The following is a 23,530-nucleotide window of genomic DNA, read 5'->3' as shown; positions in this document are numbered from 1 at the left end:
CGCTAAGCGTCCCGCTAAGCGTCAGGTGTTTATATTGGTAGGAGGAGCTTGGGGCGGGAAGAGACTCCAGGTGCGCTCTGTTGGTCAAGCGCTGCAGCCTGGGTCTCGCAGTCCCAGCCCCTGTGGTAGAACAGCCTCACAAGCGGGTATAATTCCTTCCTGGACTCTTGGTCAGCAAACAAGCAAAGGAGCAGTCAAATGCTCTAAATTCCAAAGGCAAAGTACAGCTTCGAGCGGCACCCGCGAAGCGGGGGCCGCGAGTTGTTGTAGAAGTGGGCAGCCAATCACCAGCCGCTCTCGAGCAAACGGCCAATCAGTGAGGAGCAGGGGCGGGAAGAGACTCCAGGTGCGCTCTGTTGGTCAAGCGCTGCAGCCTGGGTCTCGCAGTCCCAGCCCCTGTGGTAGAACAGCCTCACAAGCGGGTATAATTCCTTCCTGGACTCTTGGTCAGCAAACAAGCAAAGGAGCAGTCAAATGCTCTAAATTCCAAAGGCAAAGTACAGCTTCGAGCGGCACCTGCGAAGCGGGGGCCGCGAGTTGTTGTAGAAGTGGGCAGCCAATCACCAGCCGCTCTCGAGCAAACGGCCAATCAGTGAGGAGCAGGGGCGGGAAGAGACTCCAGGTGCGCTCTGTTGGTCAAGCGCTGCAGCCTGGGTCTCGCAGTCCCAGCCCCTGTGGTAGAACAGCCTCACAAGCGGGTATAATTCCTTCCTGGACTCTTGGTCAGCAAACAAGCAAAGGAGCAGTCAAATGCTCTAAATTCCAAAGGCAAAGTACAGCTTCGAGCGGCAGGCCAATGCGGTCCCGGTGTCGTGAAACTCGAGGCCCCGGCTTCACAAGGGCAGGACAGGCCTCCACCACGCCATGTCGCCTGCAAGAGTCCTCATAAGGCACAAGGAGTCAGGGCACCTCTGCAGTCCGTGGGCAACTGAAGCTGCAGGGCTGGGCCGAGATTCGCACAGCCGATGCCACTTTCGGCAGCGCGCCTGCAACCGCCACTCGGCGTCCTGAAAATCGAGGTCCCCGCTTTACAGCCGGTCACTAGGCCGCACGTCACAGCCGTCGCCTCAGGGTCCCAGAAGAGATGGAATCGCGGGGTCAAGACACAGGAGAAGGCAGGACACACTCCTGGACCGATGCCACTTGCCAGGCACCAACTGTGGGCTCGGGGGCCAGGATAAATGAACGGATTAAGTCCGGGCCGGCGGGAGCTCTACAAAGCTGCGACCGCCATCTTCGCCCGCCAAGCCACGCCCCCCCAGGTTACTGGATTTTAGCTCTCTATTGAGATGGTAAGGGCTGTTCATGTGATGGAAAATACAATGACCTTAAAATGACCTTCCTTGTGCCTTCCTTGTGTAGACCATGCAGAGCAATTTACACTAAATCCTCTTGCTTATGGGCAGCCAATGTAGAGTGACAAGTGACAGGGAGGCTGATTGAGAATTGGAAATACTGCAGCATTTTATATAACCTGCATAATTTTTTATAATAGAGAGTGCTTTCAAGTATGAAGTGAAGGGTACAACTCGTAAAATCAGAATATTGTGAGACCAACATTTTCCTAGGCAGGATACACAAAAGAATGGAGAGGAAATCTAATGATTCAGCAGCAGAGACAGGCAACAAAGCCATCCAATAATGAGCAAGTAGCTAACCCAAAGCACACTCTAAGTATATACAAAATATTCAAAATAATAGATTTTGTCAACAAATGGCTAAAGCTGTCTGTACCCAAGCTCTATAAATACATGTCCTACGAGTATACTTTAGGCATGCAGGAAACACCCATGCCCCTTGAGAGAATGGCTCTGGCATCAACTGTAGCGTTATAGGGTTTGGTTATTTTACTTAAGTATGATAAAATTCATGTAATATAGTCAACATAAGGAGATTTATAATGAGATGTATAATGACCATGGTTAAATGTTGCTCCTTTAGTGTACTAGATTGTGATGAACATGCCTTGTTTTATTTCAACAAAGAGTTTGGGTAAAATTTGCAATCAAAGTTGTGTGACGTTGGTAAACTTAATACTTTTCACAATTTGCTCATTTTCACAAGTATTTCAACTTTACTACATGACAGGTTTTCAACACATAAACATTTTTCTTACAAAAAACATTGGATGAGAGCACTTCCCTCTATATTGTGTTTTTGGCAGTGCATTTATCCTCCACACCTAGCTTAAGTTTAATTATTTGTTTTGTTTTTCAAACTTTGTAATTGTTGTCAAGTTCACAAGGACTGCGACGTTTAAAAAAAGTTATTGTTTAAAACCACAGAATGGAACAGAATTTAAATCTTCATTGTATATTTCTGTGCATTTCCACATTATCCACAGAACCAACCTTAAGAAAAGGGCTACTATACCTGCAAGTTAAATTCAAACAATACAAACCAAACAGAACACTGAGATCCAGGCTTGCACCACTTATCATCATACCACCTTACCATATGAAATCCATGGGAGGGACTGCTTTCCCAGTACAACTACAAAGGCTTGGAACTCACTACCACCCATCATTAGAAGCACTCAGGAGCATATACACTTCTGAAGACAGTTGAAAACTTGGATATATCCTAGATAACTTCACCATCTGCATTCAGGCAACAGAGTCCAAAAACAGTTGCACTCTTAAGCACAATACTGAGTTTACAACCCACAAATTGCAAACAACTCACCCTGCAAACTAGCTTTATTGCAGGTAAGCAGCAAAAAGACTGACATATGGTTCACTGTGGCATTATATAGTTATGTACTCCTATATCTAAAAGTTATGTCCCACAATAATGCAAAAACCATAATACATGGCAGTCAGCAACAATTTGTAACTTACCCCTATTAAGTTCACATAAGACATATCTTCTATGAGGGTGATCCATCATCAGCACTGTACAGCCAAACATCACCGAATGAACAGGCATGGAATAATTGAAGAGATCTGCCACACATCACCAAACAATTTGTAGGACTTTAATACAGTCCATTAACTGCAGGTCCCAAATATTTATACAATCTGACCGCTTCTTTACATCTTACATAGACACTCAACTATGAGATAATAATACCCATCCTATCCCAATAGATCTGTCCACTTCTATCTCCTTCCAAACATGCCATTTCATGACCACAACTATACACAAAATTGAAGATTGGGCAAACAAGTGCACTAACCACCTAAGCACACTATATCATATTAAATACCTTAAAGAGACCTGCAGAGCTATTCAAAGCTATCAGCATGCTGAAAACTATAAAATTGTGCATCTGTCTTTCACAATTCAGCATCCACCATGCTGCTATGCACTGCATCCCACAACATGATAACTACACTTGGGTGGGCATAGTGTATGACATCGAAACACTTCCCACAAAGGATCAAAACAAAAATACCACCCTTCTAACAACACACCCTATATGGTATGGCATGCTTCTCATGTATACAAGCACTTCAGCACCCCATATAGGGGCAGTAACCGTTAAATACATGCTGCAGTACAATACAATTACTATAGCGCTTTTCTCCAAAGCGTTTTACAAACAATTAGTGAATTGCTCAAATGAATAAATAGAATATTGGCATGGCAAAAGGGAGAGGTGCATGAAAGAGACAGAAACACAAACCGAAAGACCAGAAATCTAGGAACTCTTTCAAAATAAACAAGGTACGGACACACGAAATAAGAAGTAACTACAATCCCAAATGTATGTCTTCCAAGCTTCCTCCTATTGGGGACAGGAGCAGTTGAATCAATATATATTGTTTTTAAAAACACAGCCATCTCCGGCTTTGACTGACATTTGAAGAACTGTTTTCTTACCATGTCTCTGATAGTTTATCATTTTCATTAGAAGCAGGTAAATACTGCACAATGGTTTTGCGTAAGCCCTCATTAAATGAAGAGTTATAGTTCTAGAGTGCCATCTTTTGTGTACATGAATTGGGCAAAGGTTTACCAGTGAAATCCCCCGATTACCTTTTGCAATCATGTAAATGATGAAGTATCAACATTTCTCATTTTCTGGACAAGCACAAATTATCACTAATATCCAACCAACATGCATAGTATCTTATTAGGTAAGTTTGGATGTTAAAATGATAAAAAGATTAGTTACTTACTACAAAATGGCTCCTTTTTGGCTGTGTCAAAAAAAGCTTTGGTGACTGGAGGATTCTTCAGTACAAAATGGTCTTTCCAAGCATCAGCATTGTAACCTACAATTAAACATATTTAAAATAGGAACACACAGCATTAACTTCTGCAAATGAATGAAAAACCAACCATAACAAAACTAAAGGACTAATGTTCCCTTTAAAATTAATGAATAACAAATTATTATGACAGATCAACAGAACCAATATGCACATTAAAAATAACTGGGATCACTTCCTGTTTTTTTTTGGGTAACAGGCATCTTAAGTTTAAACATTTAATTCGGAATTTCTCTGAGGTAATGCAAGAACTTTAAACAGAACAAGTCGGAAACAACGGCCATGGATTGACGCTTTCTGTTTCCAGCTTATTCTGTCTAAATTCGTGCATTAACTCAGAGAAAATCAGAAATATAGGTTTCAAATCTAGACACCTCCCACACAGACAAATAGGAGCCTGGCCAATCATGATACTGCCCCAAGGTGTGCTAATCCTCTAGTGAATGAAGCAGCATTGTCCCTTAGATACGAGACCTGTGAATACATACTGTCCTGTTTAATGTTTATAATTTCTTTCAAAGTCTGTTTGTGACATTGTGAACCATGCATGAGGGAGCATGGGTCTGATTCTCTAAGCTTGTTGTGCCTGTATGTTCAATTTACATATAAAAATAGTTTCATTTACAGGTGCAAGATATTCACAAACGGTGACCTTGCAATTATAAATGTGTTTACTAATTTGTGTTATTATCTATGACGATAAGTTAATATTCAGCAAGAGTAGATTTTATACAAAGAGTGTGGTCTAGGTGATCCAGGATGAACATCTAATAGAAAGTTTGGAAACACCTACAAACTATAACGTTTGAAGGTATTCACAAGCATTTTCCAAACCCATTCCCACACTGCAAACGGTCAGACAAATCCACTTGTCAAGGGATAGAGTTATGGCCAGAGTAAATTCCTTTCCAAAGTTGCCCGCACACCAAATGTTGGTGGGATGTAAGTGAACGGGGTTTACAACGAGGATGGAATGATGCAAAACGGCCTTTAAATGTATGTATGTATGTATGTATCCAAGAGTATTTCTATTGAATTGAACCCCGCTGGGCAGCAATGGAGCACTGATGAAGATGAAGATGGAAGTTTACTAGAACTTCCCTACAATTGAAGGCAGAAAGATTGGTATAAATGTAATTATTTTCACTGCTGACACAGGTGTAAGTTAGTTCTTCCCAGCTGGCATTTCATACCCAGTTTGATAGAGAGTTGCAGATGCTGGTTTACCCAGGTCCAGACAGGTTCACCTATTCAGAAACCAAACTTAACCCCTTGCAATTGAAAAATGATGCAATTTGGACTGAATTTGAAGTCCTCAAATTACTTGCTTGCATGAAGCCGACACTGCACATTTCTGACCCCCTCCATGCTGCACTTGCCAAAAACCTCGGTCACATCATCTCTCCTACATTGACCAAAATCACAAACTCCTCATCATGTAGCGGCTCCATGCTGGACTCCCTCAAACTTGGCCAAGTCACTCCCTTGGAAAAAAAAATAGGTGCTGACCTGAATGACCATAACAACTACAGACCTATAACTAACCTCCCTCTCCTTGCCAAAACCATCAACAAAGCGTGCTTGCACAAATCAACAACCACATTGAAAAATACACCCTGCACAACTCCTTCCAATCTGGATTCAGGAACGGCTGCAGTACAGAGACTGCATTACTGAACATCACAGGTGACCTACACAGATCTCTGAGTGATGGTCAGGCCTGCCTCCTAGTCCTCCTGGACCTCTCGGCTGCCTTTGACACTGGCAAACATGACATAATCCTAAACACCCTTTCACAACGTGAAGGCATCAATGGAACTGTCATTCAGTAGTTTGCTTATTTCCTGAACCAATGCTACAGCTAATCAAGCTAAACACCTCTTCCTCAAAAGCAACACCAGTCTCACAAGGAGTGTCTCATGGGTCAATCCTAACTCCTTCCCTATTTAGCCTCTATATAGAACCCCTTACAATGATCCTGAAACAAGCCAGAATTGCCAATCATCTCTATGCAGATGACACCCAATTTTACATTAAAATATCATCAATTAAAGACATCCAGCACCTAAACAGCACTCTTGCCACAGTGCAATTCTGGCTGACTAACAACCAGTAAAATCGAACTCCTGTTCATCAAACCGAAAGGAAAGTCCTTTCCTGTAGATATTTGGCTCAACAACCTCACTGCATTAGACTGCAAGCTATCAATCTCCACTTATAAAAAACCGACCGACAGTCACCGCCCATTACTCTACCAAAGTTTCCACCCAAAGGCTCTCAGAGAGAACCTATCCTAAGGCCAGTTTTTACGTATATGAAGAAACTGCAGTAATGTGGAGGATTACAGAAGACAAGCGTCAGCATTGAGTACACACCTACTGAGAGACAATACCCACCTAGCACTATAAAAAGTGCCCAGAAGAGAGCCCGTAACACACACAGGTTAGCCCTACTGGAAACACACGCCAACCCTAAGTCTGACCTCATCACGTGTGTTACAACTTACACGTCTGATTCAAACATGCTAACACGGGTCATCAACAAACATTGGAAAATACTCCAGATAGGAGAACTATCTCTGAGCAAGCCGAGGTTCGCTTTTAAACGTACCTCAAACATCAAAGACCTACTCATCAATACCAGACCAAAAAGGAATACACCATCGGCTCCTAACACACTTTGGAATCTACCACCAGTCACGGGCACTACCCCTGTGGACAATGTATAGTCTGTCCCCTAACCCGAGCAACCAAGACCATTCCACTAACTAACCCTTGGACATTGAATCAAAACAAGCATACCAACTGTAACACACACAATTGTGTCTATCTAATCACTTGTCCATGTCACCTTCAGTATATAGGGATAACTACACGTCCAGTGAAAACAAGAATCAAAGAACATAGAAGCAACATAAGGTGCAGAAAGACCAATACTAAGATGTGTGCACACTATATTGAATACAATCATACCCCAAATGACCTACACTGGACCATCCTTGTGAGGAAATATAAAATTTTATGGTCAGAAATGTTCCCTAACGTGTACCCCACCGTCTCCATGTACGAGCTTAAAGTGCATGTAACTTCCCTCCTGTGCCAGCTATGAAGACGCAAATACATTTGCGTCCAACGTTAACATGTCCTCTTTCAGATCCACCATGAATGGATCAATAATTCAGTTCCTAAGTATGCCTTGCCAACGTCTTTTCATGGTGCACTTCCACGTTTTCCCTAGCCCTGCAAAGCTAGGCCCTGATTTCTGCCATCAAGCCCTTTCTGTTCTCTGCCTCCTGAAAGCTGCAGCGTGGGATGCCTCCCTGACCTCTGTCCTACTCCCTGCGCGGCGAGCGGTGCCCGGCTCGGCCTGCTTGCCTGCCAAAGACAGTATTTTGCCTTCAAGTTATCAGTATAGCCGAGTTCAGCTCCTCGAAAACACATTCCAGTCTAGCAGAATAGATAAACATTTCCCCGGCTGCAGAGCAAAGGGCCCGGCCTCTCTGTTTCCATGCAAGTAATTCATTGCTCCTGTTACCATGGTAGGCCCATGGCCCCTCACCTTACACGCAGACACGTAGTCACATATGTACGCATTAATAGTCAGTATAGAGTAGCCTCTGCCCGAGAGACCTTTCCTTCTAGATAATATAGTTCCCCAAACACAAGATATCAGATCTGATTTAGGAACGAGTTGATCTGACATGCCAGACTTCTGTCTCTCCCCTCTAGGGCTAAATGTCAAGTCCCCTGCACCCTCCAGCCTCACGTCAGTCACACGTCATGCTGCTGCGCGCGCATCCTTGCCACAGATTTCTGCTGACACTGCAAGATTCCACTAGGTATCCACCCACTTGTGACACCTTCATGTGACGTTTCTAGCACACGCCTCTGTGTACGCCCTAGTGCACGCCTTCTGATTACGTATTGCTACGCACCTGTGTTCTTATCTCGTTTCTCTCAGCTGTTACGCCTTCTGTATTGATCACCATTCTGTGCATTAACTATAAAAGTTCTGTTCTGTCAATAAAGTATGCTCTATCCCTTCCTGATCCTTTATGGTGAAAGGAACATGATATCCTGGTTCGAACCATTCCATTTTATGGAATAAAACCCATTTTGAAACTCAGCTGCCACGGACTTTGACTCTTTATTTTCGATTGAGTTATTATTATTGAACTTTACCGCATAGAAATTCCGACGGTAAATTACAATTTACCACATTAATTTGGCGCCCGAATAGGGACCCCTCCCCCACCCCACGCGCCGGTAGGTGCGTTGCAGGCTTTGCCCCCTGCCCCAGCCAAGACGGACAATTACGCGTACCCGCAGGATTTCCTGTATCTCCCTCAGGCCTACGGAGGTGACGGAGACTGCGATCAGCACCCAGACGAGGCGGTGAGGAGTGCGGAGGATCCTGACCAGAGCCCAGCCAAAGAGAACAAGGTCCGAGGTATCTAGAGGCCCACCAGTTCCGAAGTATCTACGTCACGAGTCGAGTCGAGTCCAGTCCGGTCCAGTCCAGTCGAGTTTCCGAGGCCTTCCGTTCCGTGCTTCCCGGTGAGTACCGTTGCTGGGGACGCATCTAGACGGGTGCATTACTATGTATCCGGTAAAGACGGGTTTGGGTACACAGACCCGGTCTGCACTGTTTTAGCGGTGTATCTGTACTGTTTAGCAGTATATCAAGAAATTCAGACATTCAAGGGTTCGATTTTGTTCTCGTTTTCGAGTTCAAGGGTAGTCAATATGTGTTCACATTGTTTTTATGTGATTAATGTTGTGGTATGAGTGACTGTTTGATATACATTACTGTGTTTCTGTGTTAAAAGTGTGTTCAGGTTCAAGTAAGTATCAAGTACCGAATATCAAGATGCCACTGTTCAGCAAATTAAGACAGATAGGAACTAGGAAAGGGATACTAGAGGAAGCGATTCCTGTCCCACCCAGGGACACTCCCGGAAATTTTATGTACCACAAACATGGCTTCGAGGCCATACTGTACCTAGATTTATGGGCCGATTATACTAAGAACCTAGAAGAGAAATATAGATGGCCCGTTACAGGGACATGGGATGCAGATTGCATCATGAGAGTAGAAGAAGCGCTATGGAAAAAGAAAGCCAGACAATCTCAGAAAGATGCCATAGAATTGTGGCGTAAAGAATCGCATAAACGAACAGAAAAAGAATTCCGAAAAGCCGAGAAACATAGGGAGGATTCAGAAAAAGCCCGAGAAAATGAATTAGTTGAGGAAGGTATACGAGTCAAAGCAGAGCAAGTAGACAGACAGCGAAATACTCTTGTAAATGGTATGTATCCCCTTTTGGCCGAAGGTTTACCTAAGGCCACCCCGGAAGTACCGAAAGATCTGCCCCCTCCATTGGTTCCGACTAAAGTACGCCACAAGACCGCAAAGGACATATTCCTTTCTTCCTATTTAGACGACGTAGCTCCCGCATATACAAATCCACGTGTCCAGGCGCCACCTGCTGATGGCACCCCGCCCCGAAATGATCAACCACTTCTGCAACAACAAACTCCTCCTCCCGTTCCACATCCTGCGCCTGTTCCCCCAGCCCCAGCCCTTCCTGCACCTATTATTCCTGGCATTAATCCACTAAATCCTTTCGGACCTGGCACCTCAGGAGGTGCGGCCGGAGGTTTTCAAACGCCGCCACAAACACATAGACTGACTTATAGGGATTTAGCAAAACAACGTACACCTCAAACAGCGAATTATGATATACTTAAAGAGCCTCTCGCAGACTGTAGATATGATCCAGTACCCGGTAAAGACGACAGAATGATGCTAGCATCAGTACGTCTACGACGAGTTGCAAACTACTTAATGATACTACCAGGAATGATTGATCATCTAGACAGAATATATCATTTTGTCCAAACGGGGGAAGGTCCTGAAAGTATTGGCCAGGCCATGGCATACCAGAAAGTTGACACTCAAGGTATGATATTACGCTTCTTCATAAACTGCTTGATAAGAGACCAAGATAGGCCTGGTGTAGACAAAGAAGAAATGAATGCACTTAACAAATGGGGTCAGAATATAGCAGACGGAAAGCATGATAAACAGAGTTGTATAGAAAACATGTACAAAAGGATCCGAAAAGCAGTAATTAAAATACACGAAAGAAGACAGCCTGAAATAGAAATAGATTCAGATAAGAATGAATCCTCGGGGGAGGAGGAGTAACCGGAAACAACAGCACAAACATTGCAATTACCAGCTAAAGAAACGATAGCTTATGTAGGTAAGGGAAGACCCTTTAATAATACAATGTGTCCAGTACGTCCAGAAAGTAAGAGACTTTTTCAAGCAGCCATGTCAAATCCAAGGACTCCTGAACATTTGTTTCAGGCTACCGATAAAATACTTCAAGATCGAATGGGGTACCATGTACTCAATTCTATGGATGAACAAGAACTAGCTCGGTCCGCCGTACAATGGGCTGACAATTCTAGTATGTATAATGATGATGCAGTAGCTCAGACGTTTTTGAGCCTTTCCCCTGATGAACAGAAATTAGCTAGTGTATACATGATTCAGCATCTCATTACGTTGTTTAAAAGCCAACATTCTGATCCAGGTCCCTTACCGGACATATTGGTAGAACTGCTCTCTAATAGATGGAGAGGCCTAGGTACCGATTTAATTAAAGAAATTCTAGAACATAGACTCAAGTATAATACTTTTCTGAGACCACAGTTTATGTCAGCTCCACCACCCCCAGAAAGAAAAATGTATTACTTCGACAGACAGAATCCCTTACGAGAAGTACATCCGGTAAGAAAAGAAGATGACACACTAGAACGTGTATATGTATATACACCCCTCACTAAAATAGAATTGCTAGAAATGAAGAAGCTAGTACCCTGTCACGATAAAGACCCTGCAGGTTTTCACCGAGAAATTAAAGATATGCTACTCATGGGTGACTACACGTACTCAGATATTATGAAAATGTTAAAAGTACTGTTGCCAGCTGGCATTTACGAGAAACTCAAAGAGAAAGAATGGGAGGTGGGAGATAAAAAGATTATTTGGACCGAAATAGAAAACGAGGAAAATGGTCGTACTCCAGGGTTAGGCCTTGGGGAAAAAGCTAAAGCATTACCAGGATTAATTGTACAAGTTCTGCCAAGATTATTGACAACGAAAAAGGAAGACTGGGACGCAATCTCAGCCTGTAAACAGAAACACGATGAAGACACTAGTGATTATTATTCTAGATTCGAGAAATGTTTTATTATTAATAGTGGCCTGAAACCAAGTAGCGAGTCATACCCGCACCTTTTTGTAACCAAATTAGTCGAGAATTCCCTGCCCCAGGTTAAGAACCGAGTATATAAGATCGAGAGTACATGGCAAGCAAACTCACCATCCCAAATGTTGCAAATGTTACAGTACCACCAGAATAGAATTAGAGAAGAACAAGATCACGAACAAAGACGTATGAAAGATACGAAAATGAAAATGTTAGTTGCTCAGTCAGTCCCAGCTGACGGTCAGAAAAGGGGTATGACACAGTCTAATAATTCGGCAGCTCCTGTTAAAGGGACATGCAATTATTGTAAACAGCCAGGTCACTATGTAAATGAATGTGCCGTCCTGAAACACAACATATCCACAGGTAAAACTAAAGAGAGACCCCGTCAGCCTAGACAGGATCAGATCCAACATCAGGTCCAGCAACATGTTCCACAGAATACACAGCCAATGCATGCTCCACAACAGACAGTACAGACAGTAGCGGTACCACAGCCACAGCCTATTGCCGCGGCACAGCAAGTTTCACAACAGATGTACCAGTATGCACAATCTGATTACCCCGATTATCAGCGATACACATGAAACAGCCTAGAGAGGGAAGTTGGCTTGCCTCTTATTGAAGTACCTGTAGATCAAGAGGGTCCTTATGTACATAGTCAAGTATTAGGAAAGGATAGAAAGTTTCTGATTGACACAGGGGCAAGTCGAACAACGATAAGTCACAATGAGGTTCCAGGGGCACCCCTCTCAGGCTCACAGAATGTTTCCCTTGGTTTTTCAGGACAGCCTATTGTTAATGAAGTATCGAAACCTGTTCCCCTAGCAGTTGGTCCATTGTCACGCACTACAGACTTACTACTCACGAAGTCATGTCCAGAAAACTTGTTAGGTATCAAGACACTGAAGGCTCTAGGAGCAGTGATATGTTGTTCTCTGGAGGGAGTTAGATTATTTCTGCGTGACTTTAAAGGTCACTATGTGTTACGAGATTTTGATGACAGATTGAAAAATGTACCAAAGCATTTGTGGGCGAAAGGCCCAACTGATGTAGGTTGTATGCACATTACACCATACCGTGTTACACTCAAGCCAGGTGTTGTTCTGCCCCGAATCCGACAATACAAGTTACCACCCGATGCTGTAGTGGCTTTACTGGAAATCATTGAAGAGCTCATTGCACAGGGAGTGGTTGTCGAAACCGACTCCAATCTATGTAATTCCCCTATCATTCCGATTCTTAAACGTACTGACCCAAATGCACCACCAGTTTATCGGTTGGTGATTGATCTGCGAGAATTAAATAAATGCATTGTGCCACAGTACCCTGTGGTCCCTGACATCTCATCCTTATTGACTGCTATTGATTCAGAGGCGACGTTCTTTACTGTAATTGACCTCAAGAATGCCTTCTTCAGTGTCCCCATTGATCCGGAAAGCCAATATCTCTTCGGATTCTGTTTAAATGGCCGAAGCTTCAAATTTGCACGCGCACCTCAAGGATTCACAGAAAGCCCCAGCATCTACAGCCAAGCATTGAAAAGACAACTTGACAGTATTTAAATGCCAGTTAACACTGCCCTGCTGCAGTACGTCGATGATCTGCTGATCACCGCTCGTAGCGAACCTGAATGTGAACACGCATCACTGACAGTCCTACATTTTCTAGCTGACAAAGGACACAAGGTTTCCCCTTCAAAGTTACAATTCTGTGTTCAGCAAGTGGTGTACCTTGGGCACTTGCTGTCCAAATGGGGGAGACAGCTAACACCTGACCGCATCGAGTTAATTGCACACTTACCGCAACCAAAGACACAAAAGGCCTTCATTGGCCTCACCTCTTACTGCCGACAATGGATTCCCCAGTACGCATTTCTAACCAAGCCCCTTATACAGTTGACAACACAGGAGGCAGCGACTTCGACTGTCCTCCCTTGGACTCAGGAACACACACAGGCTTTTGAAGAATTAAAGAAAGCATTATGTCAAGCACCAGTTTTAGCAACACCATGTTACAGCAAACCTTTTACACTCTTTGTTACAGAACGTGATGGTACAGCATTGTCTGTCCTTACACAAGATCAAGCAGGTTCACATAAGCCTTGTGCTTATTTTTCGAGTACATTAGACCCAGTAGCCCAGGCTCTGCCTGCGTGCTTGAAATCAGTTGCAGCAACAGCCTTAGCAATCCGACAAAGTGATTCCATAGTGTTAGGACACCCTCTGACAGTACAAGTTCCACACTCTGTGGAAGTTCTTTTAAACCGAACACAGACTCAACACTTGACCATAGCACGACTGACAGGTTATGAATTGACATTGTTCCAACCACACATAGAAATCAGACGCTGTAACATACTCAATCCTGCCACATTGTTACCTTCGAACATTACAGATCCAGCTCCACATGACTGTATAGAGATCATTAATGCAGTAACAAAACCCCGACGAGACTTGACAGATGTTGCACTGACAAACCCAGACCTGACACTTTACGTGGATGGTTCATGTATGAGAACAAGCACAGGAGAATTAGTGGCCGCATATGCAGTGACCACTGAAACTGAAGTCAAAGAAACACACCGTATTGATACACTGTCTGCTCAAGCTGCAGAGCTTATCGCTCTGACCCGAGCCTGTATAATAGCCAAAAACAGGAATGTTAACATATACACAGATTCACGTTATGCCTTTGGAGTCGTACACGACTTCGGTGTCCTCTGGCAGGAGAGAGGTTTCTTGACCTCTCACGGAGCCAAGATACAACATGGTCCCCTCATTCAAGCACTGTTAGAAGCAATACATCTGCCTTCAGCCATAGCCATCATGAAGTGTAAAGCACATACTAAAGTTACCAATACTATTTCCCAGGGTAACGACCTGGCAGATCAAACCGCGAAACACACAGCTCTGACTCATACACATGCAGCTGACATGACAAAGACAATAGTTCCGACACCGACACATTGCATGACAGTTAAGGATCCCGCACTAGATGTAATTGACATACAGACACATGCTACTCCAGACGAAATAAAGAAATGGACTGAACTAGGAGGGATCCAGACAGATCAGGGATGGATGATGAAGGGAAAAGCCACATGGTTTCTCCCCAACTCTATGGTTCAAGTTATGATCAACACTGCACACAGTCCAGCACATCTGGGAGAAAAAGCCATGTTAGACAGTTTACAGAATCTCTGGTACAATAAACATTTACGAGCAGCAGCAAAACAGAAAGTGCGTACTTGCATGATCTGTTGTCAGTTCAATCCAGGTAAAAGCATTCCCGTAGAGCAAGGTGGATTCAATCCTCCCGATTACCCTTTTGAAGTCCTCCAGATGGATTATATCCAGATGGAACGATGTCGAGGTTTCAAATATGTCCTCGTAGTTGTTTGTGCACTTTCCCATTGGACAGAAGCATATCCGGTCCCAGATTACACTGCTCCGACCACTGCCAAGCAGCTGGTTCGCGAATTCTTCCCACGGTACGGTTTGCCTCGTGTCGTGTACTCAGATAACGGCCAGCCATTCTCGTCCGAATTAATGAAGCAGGTTTCACTCTTGCTGGGATATCAGTGGAAATTCCACTGCGTCCGACATCCCGAGGCAGCAGGTCTCGTGGAACGCCACAATCAGACACTGAAAACACGTCTTGCTAAAATTTGTGTCAAGAAAGGGGTCGACTGGATAGTCGCCTTACCAGATGCATTGTTTTACATGAGGATGGTTGTACACTCTAGAACAGGGCTATCCCCGTATGAGGTGGTCTTTGGTAGGCCACCGAATATGTGGGGGACGCCCATGCCAAGAAAATTAACTGATGTTGATAGTAATATGTTGACAGATTACCTTGCCTCCTTGATGTCTGCACTACAATCATGTCGTTCACAGGTAGCTGCAGCCTTTCCCGACAATACCGAGGTGAAGCCGCACGAGATTACACCGGGAACCTTCGTCTTTGTGCGCAATTTCGACAGGAAAAGTCCGCTGGAGCCCCGCTGGCAGGAGCCGAAGCTCGTCTTATTGACAATGAGGACGGCAGTGAAGCTTGAGGGCTGCAAAGGATGGGTCCATATGAGTCATGTAAAGAAACTTTACGGATCACCGCCAGAGACTGACTCTTCCCCCCCCTCTAAGGACTGCCCAGATTCCAGTGACTCTAAACTTCCCCTGGTAGAGAAAACTCCTCAACAGGAATACCGTTTAAAGCTGAGGTCTAGCAAGTCAGACAGTTTAATTGTTTAAGTCCTCCCCTAGGTGAATCGGTTAGACAAGTTTCTGACATGTACCCGTTAGACCCCAATAGAGAGAGAGATAGACAGAAACAGCTCAAGAAACGAGAATATTGTAAATCTCTTCGTAGTCACTGTATTGTGACATTATTGATTATGTTTTTTCCGAGTCTTACGATTATTGCTGCAAGTATTCTGCTCCACATATATTTCCCTCTCTCCATACATGCACATTTCTTTTCAAACAGCACTGTCGAGCATACTTTCAGTGAACTACCCCCTCATGAGTTGTCTTATCGACTTGCGCTGCGCAACAATACTTTTATCAGTATGTTACATCATTCTCATCAGACCAGCAATGCTACCAATTGTTGGATATGTGGCCGACTTCCTCCCTATCAGAAATACAAGGGAGTCTTGCCCCTTTTCCCGTACCCGTTCACACATAATGGTTCCTGTGGTGCATGGTTTAGTTTAATAAATTCCTTAGACTCCGAGTCCATAGTCTACAAAGGCAGTTGGATATGGGGAAATCTGAACACAGTTCTGCATAAAGCATGTTACCCTAACAAGGAGGGTCTTCCACAAAGGACAGGGACCGATCTAGAAAATGAAGTATATGGATTAGGTAATTATACACTCAATCTCATGATTCTAAATGTTCAGTCTGATACAGGACCAGACTTACCCTCTATGTCAGTACTGCCCGTCAAAGGCGAATTATGTGTCAGAAAGAATGGTTCAGTACCTCTGGGTCATAGTAAATGTACTACTGTGATGGAATTCAGTGATAAAGGCAAGTCTACATTCAAAGCTACCCGCCATTCCTATTTCATTTGTGGTCATACCGCCTATATACGTTTGCCACTAGATTGGGATGGGACATGTTACATTGCATTCCTTCTGCCACCTGTTTTTCTAGCTCCACCTGATTATCATAGAAACTCCCATCTAGTTCACAGACCCAAGAGAGATCTCCCGCTTGTCGACTATACTGAAACGGCATGGGAACGATACACAGATTTCAATAAAGGTTTCTTTCCCTATTTAGGTGCTGTCTTTAATAGTAAGTCTATACGTCACTTAACCAGAACCCTCGAAGCAGTAGTGAATGAAACTACTTCCGCCCTAGGTAACTTGACCGAGGAACAGTCTGCTGTGAGACTTGTCGTTCTTCAAAATCGTCTCGTCCTTGACGTCATCCTGGCCGATAGGGGCGGGGCCTGTAAAGTCCTCGGATCGAGCTGCTGTGTTTTCATTCCTAATAATGCACCGTCAGTATATAAAGCCATTACACGTCTCCATAAGATTGCAAGTCAGATACACCAGAAGCCAGGTACTTGGACTTGGTCCGGTTGGTTCTGGAGCGTGTTGTCAGCCTGGGGTTGGAAAGTCCTATCCTTTCTCGGAATAGCCCTTCTCATAGTATTCAGTTGTTGCCTATGTATCCAATGTGGGCCGGCGATTTGCGGCCTGTGCGCCACATCCTGTTTCCTCATCCAAGTCCACGTTCTAAATCTCGTCTAAAAAAGGAAGAGCAAATGATGTTATATGAACAAGTAGATGGACTAATGAGGATTGATGTATCATGAAGGGTCCGTAGGGAACAAGGAGGGAATGAGGAAATATAAAATTTTATGGTCAGAAATGTTCCCTAACGTGTACCCCACCGTCTCCATGTACGAGCTTAAAGTGCATGTAACTTCCCTCCTGTGCCAGCTATGAAGACGCAAATACATTTGCGTCCAACGTTAACATGTCCTCTTTCAGATCCACCATGAATGGATCAATAATTCAGTTCCTAAGTATGCCTTGCCAACGTCTTTTCATGGTGCACTTCCACGTTTTCCCTAGCCCTGCAAAGCTAGGCCCTGATTTCTGCCATCAAGCCCTTTCTGTTCTCTGCCTCCTGAAAGCTGCAGCGTGGGATGCCTCCCTGACCTCTGTCCTACTCCCTGCGCGGCGAGCGGTGCCCGGCTCGGCCTGCTTGCCTGCCAAAGACAGTATTTTGCCTTCAAGTTATCAGTATAGCCGAGTTCAGCTCCTCGAAAACACATTCCAGTCCAGCAGAATAGATAAACATTTCCCCGGCTGCAGAGCAAAGGGCCCGGCCTCTCTGTTTCCATGCAAGTAATTCATTGCTCCTGTTACCATGGTAGGCCCATGGCCCCTCACCTTACACGCAGACACGTAGTCACATATGTACGCATTAATAGTCAGTATAGAGTAGCCTCTGCCCGAGAGACCTTTCCTTCTAGATAATATAGTTCCCCAAACACAAGATATCAGATCTGATTTAGGAACGAGTTGATCTGACATGCCAGACTTCTGTCTCTCCCCTCTAGGGCTAAATGTCAAGTCCCCTGCACCCTCCAGCCTCACGTCAGTCACACGTCATGCTGCTGCGCGCGCATCCTTGCCACAGATTTCTGCTGACACTGCAAGATTCCACTAGGTATCCACCCACTTGTGACACCTTCATGTGACGTTTCTAGCACACGCCTCTGTGTACGCCCTAGTGCACGCCTTCTGATTACGTATTGCTACGCACCTGTGTTCTTATCTCGTTTCTCTCAGCTGTTACGCCTTCTGTATTGATCACCATTCTGTGCATTAACTATAAAAGTTCTGTTCTGTCAATAAAGTATGCTCTATCCCTTCCTGATCCTTTATGGTGAAAGGAACATGATATCCTGGTTCGAACCATTCCATTTTATGGAATAAAACCCATTTTGAAACTCAGCTGCCACAGACTTTGACTCTTTATTTTCGATTGAGTTATTATTATTGAACTTTACCGCATAGAAATTCCGACGGTAAATTACAATTTACCACACTTGAAGTTACCCCAACATCAGAAAAGAAGCTTTGTTTAGGAAGGAACAATGTTGGGTATTCAAACTGGGAGTGCAAATCAGCGGGCTCAATGACGATATCCCGTGGGTGGAACTGAACCATTAGGGATGATTACAAAAACCATCCTAACATCCCAGTATCCCAGGCACTATATCTCTGCTCAAACACAAATCCAACACCTTCTACCCCTTCAACAAGCCTTTCGCGTTGTAACAACATGCGTTGTAATGGCATGCGTTGTAATGCTTCCGTTTTAAAGGCAGTTTCCCGAGCCATGTCATGGACCCCAGAGGACTTGTCAGGCTAATTTGCCCCTTGCTACATCCTACCATACCGCTCCAACAATATTTCGTCGTGGGTCACCTTTTGTTTCACCATTTAGGTCCCCTTACTTAGACAGCAGGTTAGGTACTACATAGACAAATAACAGGAACTGGTGGTTTTCAAAACTAATTCATAAACAAATGTCAACTTCAGCCATTGAAGAATTGTGAATTGGTTTTAAACACTCACCTGTTTTAAACACCTCATGCACCAAATAATGGAATTAGACACAATTCGAAAATTGCCGACACAGTGTTCGCCATGTTTGGTCCACACACAAGTGTTAACATCAGTATTTAATAAATCATGAATTAAACAGTCATCTGTTCAAAACACTCCTAGCTGCCATATAATGTGATTATGCACTATTCGTAGATTGCCCACATACTGTTCGCCACGTCTGGTTAAATAAAGCTAACTTGACAAATTCATACCCAAGATGGCCGCTCTGGCTAACTCGCCAGCCTTTGCATGCCTCAGACGTTGCAATAAAAAGCCAGAACCCGGAAGCCACCAGCACAGGGGCCCGGAGCTATGGGTATGATGAATGCTAGTCGTCTGCCACCTGATGTGAGTATCCTATCAACACCTGGGCAATTCCGGTAAGCAAAAAACCTCTCGCCCGTTCATGATCAATGCCTACTCTTTCCACAGCTCTAAAGCAGTGATGTGCTCTGCCACCCCATCAGCCTTAGACTTCAGTAGTAGGGGTGAGTGTTTGATCTATGCTTTTTCCTTTCCAGGAATTTATACCAAATAACTTCTGAATTCCACTACCAACTTCTACACAGTACGTGCATGTAGCAACTGTTAGATATTTGGCATAGTTATAATCTGTGCATGTAGCAAATGTCAGCAATAGCTCATATTGACACTTGGCATGGTCAAGCCATTATCGGCACCTTTGTAAGTGATGCACATCAAATTGAGCGCGACCTCCGCATACTGACATTTCGAAATCTAGCAACCGCTCGGAAGAAGTATGTATGTTCTCCAGCTGTCATGTATGTTTTTAACACCCGGCTAAAGTCACGCTAACTATAGTAATTTGTTGCACAGATATACCTTACATACAACCTCTACGAGCACAGGCACATTTTCCTCCACATGTACGGACGCCCTGTATGCCCACAGAAATACTTGCGTGGAGCTCCTGTTCATAACATCAGGTTACGCTAGTTACCACTACGAGGTCAATTATTAATTGCATTCTGCCACAACCATGCTCAAACCGGCACTGGCACTAAGTTTGATGCATAGCTCAAATGTCTTCCTCACCACTGCATTTGATATTTAAAGAGAACTCTAATTAATCCCCTGTAGCTCTTCATACACTGGAGCACAATGATCTTCAATAAGTGAGCATCAAACCACAAAGTTGTATATGCATGTGCATGTCTTATTACAGTTTAATTCAACCTGTTTGTATTACTGTTAATTGAGTCCAATGACACATGCTCTTTTAATATTTACTTGGTTGTTCCCTTTTCTCCTCCTTTTTCTCCCCTTCTCACTAGGTCTACAATACCCCAGTACTAGCCTACTAGGGTACACCCCCGCGCCGCACGGCCACCAGCTGCTGCGTGTGCTCCCGCCTGCCCTGCTCTCAGCCTCGCTGAGCCTTCCCCACTGCTCGTTGTGCCGCACCTCTGCCTGGTGGGGTTTCTCGACTTCTGTGCACTGTTTTCTTGTATCTGCATTTTTTTGTCCTGATTGTTTTTCTTAGTATTGTACCCCATTCGTCCCCCTTTTTGCTGCTGTCCCCTGCGCTCACCCGCCCCGCTCCCCGCCTCCCGCTTCCCGCCACCAGGAGTGTGGACACGCCCCCTTCCTCCCCGCTCCCGCCTCCCAGCTGCTCCACCCTCCCTGCACTTGGCCATATATGGCGACCGTGCGAACGTGCAGCGTTGACGCGCAGCGGGCGTGCCGATTGTGCGCCGAAGGCGCGCCAAAGGTAAGCCCGTCTGCGCCCGTCCGCGCCTGGACTGCGCCCAGTGCAAGGACCCCTGGCCCCCGCAGACCCCAGCCCACCCGCCGGATGTACGACGCCGCCACCCTCATCACGCTCAACGCCGGCCGATTCCTGGGCTGCTACCGAGCCACCCCGAGACGCACCCACGGACCCTTCTGCTGCAACTCCTGCAAGTTCTCGTGCATCCGGACCTGCACTACACCAGCACCGACCAAAACCAAGACGATCAACAGCAGCAGCCACCTGAAATGCATCCAGCTCAACACCCGCTCCGTCCACAGGCACGCCGTCGAGATCTGGAACCTGTTTGACACCACAGCTCCAGACGTCGCCTTCTTCACGGAAACCTGGATGAAAGCCTCTTCAGCGCCCGACATCGCCATCGCCATCCCAGACGGCTACAAGATCATCCGAAGGGACCGCATCAACCACACCGGAGGAGGCATCGCCATCATCCACAGGAACACCATCCGCATCACGACCAACACCGAAGACACCCTCGCACCCGCCGAGCACCTGCACTTCCAGGTCCACATCAACCCCAAGACCACCCTCAGAGGTACCCTCATCTACAGACCCCCGGGACCACGCACACAATTCAGCGAAGACATCGCCGACTTCATCAGCCCGCACGCCCTCTGCTCCACCGACTACATCCTCCTCGGGGACCGCAACTTCCACCTGGAGAACTACAACGACCGCAACACCACCACCCTGCTGGACAACCTCGCAAACCTGGGACTCAAGCAGCTGGTCACCACCCCCACCCACTACGCCGGACACACACTCGACCCCATCTTCTCATCCAGCAAGCACATCGCCTTCAGCCACGCCACCGGACTCCACTGGACGGACCACAGCTGCGTCCACTTCAGCTTCGGAAGGACCACGATCCACCACCACCAGCAACAGGTTGCACGCAGAAGCTGGAACAAGATCACAGCTGACCAGCTCGCAACCTCCCTGAGCAGGAACCTTCCCATCAGCACAACGAACCCAAGCCAGGCGGCCACCAACCTCACCAAGTGGATCAGCGACTGCGCAGACGACCTCGCCCCCCTGAGGACCCCACCGAGCAGACCCAGCAGCAAGAAAGCCCCATGGTTCACCAACGAACTCAAGAGCTCCAAGAAGAACTGCCGAGCCCTCGAGAGAACCTGGCGCAGAGACTCAACTCCGGACAACATGGCTGCCCTCAAGCTCGCCACCCGCAAGCACCACCAACTCATCCACGCCGCCATTCAAAGAATGGCTGGACAACAACGCACACAACAGCAAGGAACTCTTCAACATCGTCAAAGAGCTCTCCAACCTAATCCGCTGGAAACAACGACATCACCCCTTCGCGAGACCTCTGCAACTCCCTCGCCTCCTACTTCCACAACAAGATCGCGGACATACACAACAGCTTCAGCACTCAACCGACACACGCCACGATCGAACCTCCGCCCCCCACCACCACCCTCCGCGCCTGGACTCCGATCAGCACCGAAGACACCATCCGTACGATGAACTCCATCCACTCCGGATCGCCGACCGACCCCTGCCCTCTCCACGTCTTCAACAAGGCCGACGCTGTCATCGCACCCCACCTGCGGGACATCATCAACACCTCCTTCGACACCGCTACCTTCCCGGAGAGCTGGAAGCACGCCGAACTCAGCGCCCTACTCAAGAAGCCATCAGCCGACCCCACCGACTTCAAGAACTACCGCCCCATCTCCCTGCTCCCGTTTCCTGCAAAAGTCATCGAGAAGACCGTCAACAAGCAGCTGGCCGCCTTCCTCGAGACGAACGGCGCCCTCGACCCCTCGCAGTCTGGCCTCCGGGCCAACCACAGCACTGAGGCCGCCCTGATCGCAGCCACCGATGACATCCGAGCTCTGCTCGACAACGGAGATACAGCAGCCCTCATCCTCCTAGACCTCTCCGCGGCCTTCGACACTGTCTGCCACCGTACCCTAGTACAGCGCCTCAGCAACGTCGGAGTCCAGGAGAAGGCACTGGAGTGGATCATCTCCTTCCTCGCCGGAAGGACACAGAGAGTCCGCCTTCCTCCGTTCAGATCTGAAGCCACCGAAGTCATCTGCGGTGTCCCTCAAGGCTCCTCGCTCAGTCCAACCCTCTTCAACGTCTACATGAGCCCCCTCGCAGACATCGCACGCCAGCACAACCTCAACATCATCACCGACGACACCCAGCTGATCCTCTCCCTCACCAACGACCCCAACACCGCCAGAGCCAACCTACACGAAGGGATGAAAGAGGTAGCCGAATGGATGAAGAACAGCCGCCTGAAACTGAACTCGGACAAGACGGAAGTCCTCATCCTGGGATCCTCACCCTCCGCCTGGGATGACTCCTGGTGTACCCCTCCCCTAGGAAGCGCACCCAAACCTACAGACCACGCACGCAACCTGGGCTTCATCCTGGACTCCTCCCTCTCCATGACCAGGCAAGTCAACGCCGTCTCCTTGTCGTACTTCAACATCCTGCGCATGCTACGTAAGATCTTCCGGTGGATCCCCACCGAGACCAGGAAGACGGTCACCCAGGCCCTCGTCACCAGCCGTCTGGACTACGGCAACTCCCTCTACGCCGGAACCACCGCCAAACTCCAGAAGAGACTCCAGCAGATC

The 23,530-nt window shown here is 46.3% G+C and overlaps 1 protein-coding gene across 1 annotated transcript in view; it reads right to left on the bottom strand.

Annotated features, from left to right (window-relative positions):
- Positions 1–23,530, bottom strand: part of LIPI (lipase I) — a 213,368-nt gene that overhangs the window by 54,986 nt on the left and 134,852 nt on the right. The window contains exon 7 of the mRNA XM_086934060.1: positions 4,125–4,220. Coding sequence (XP_086790186.1) covers positions 4,125–4,220 — 96 coding nt within the window. The remainder of the gene's footprint in view (positions 1–4,124; positions 4,221–23,530) is intronic.

Source organism: Lissotriton vulgaris, chromosome 8, assembly GCF_964263255.1.
Source record: "Lissotriton vulgaris chromosome 8, aLisVul1.2, whole genome shotgun sequence".
Classification (NCBI taxonomy): domain Eukaryota; kingdom Metazoa; phylum Chordata; class Amphibia; order Caudata; family Salamandridae; genus Lissotriton; species Lissotriton vulgaris.
This window is presented reverse-complemented; position numbering and strand designations above follow the sequence as displayed.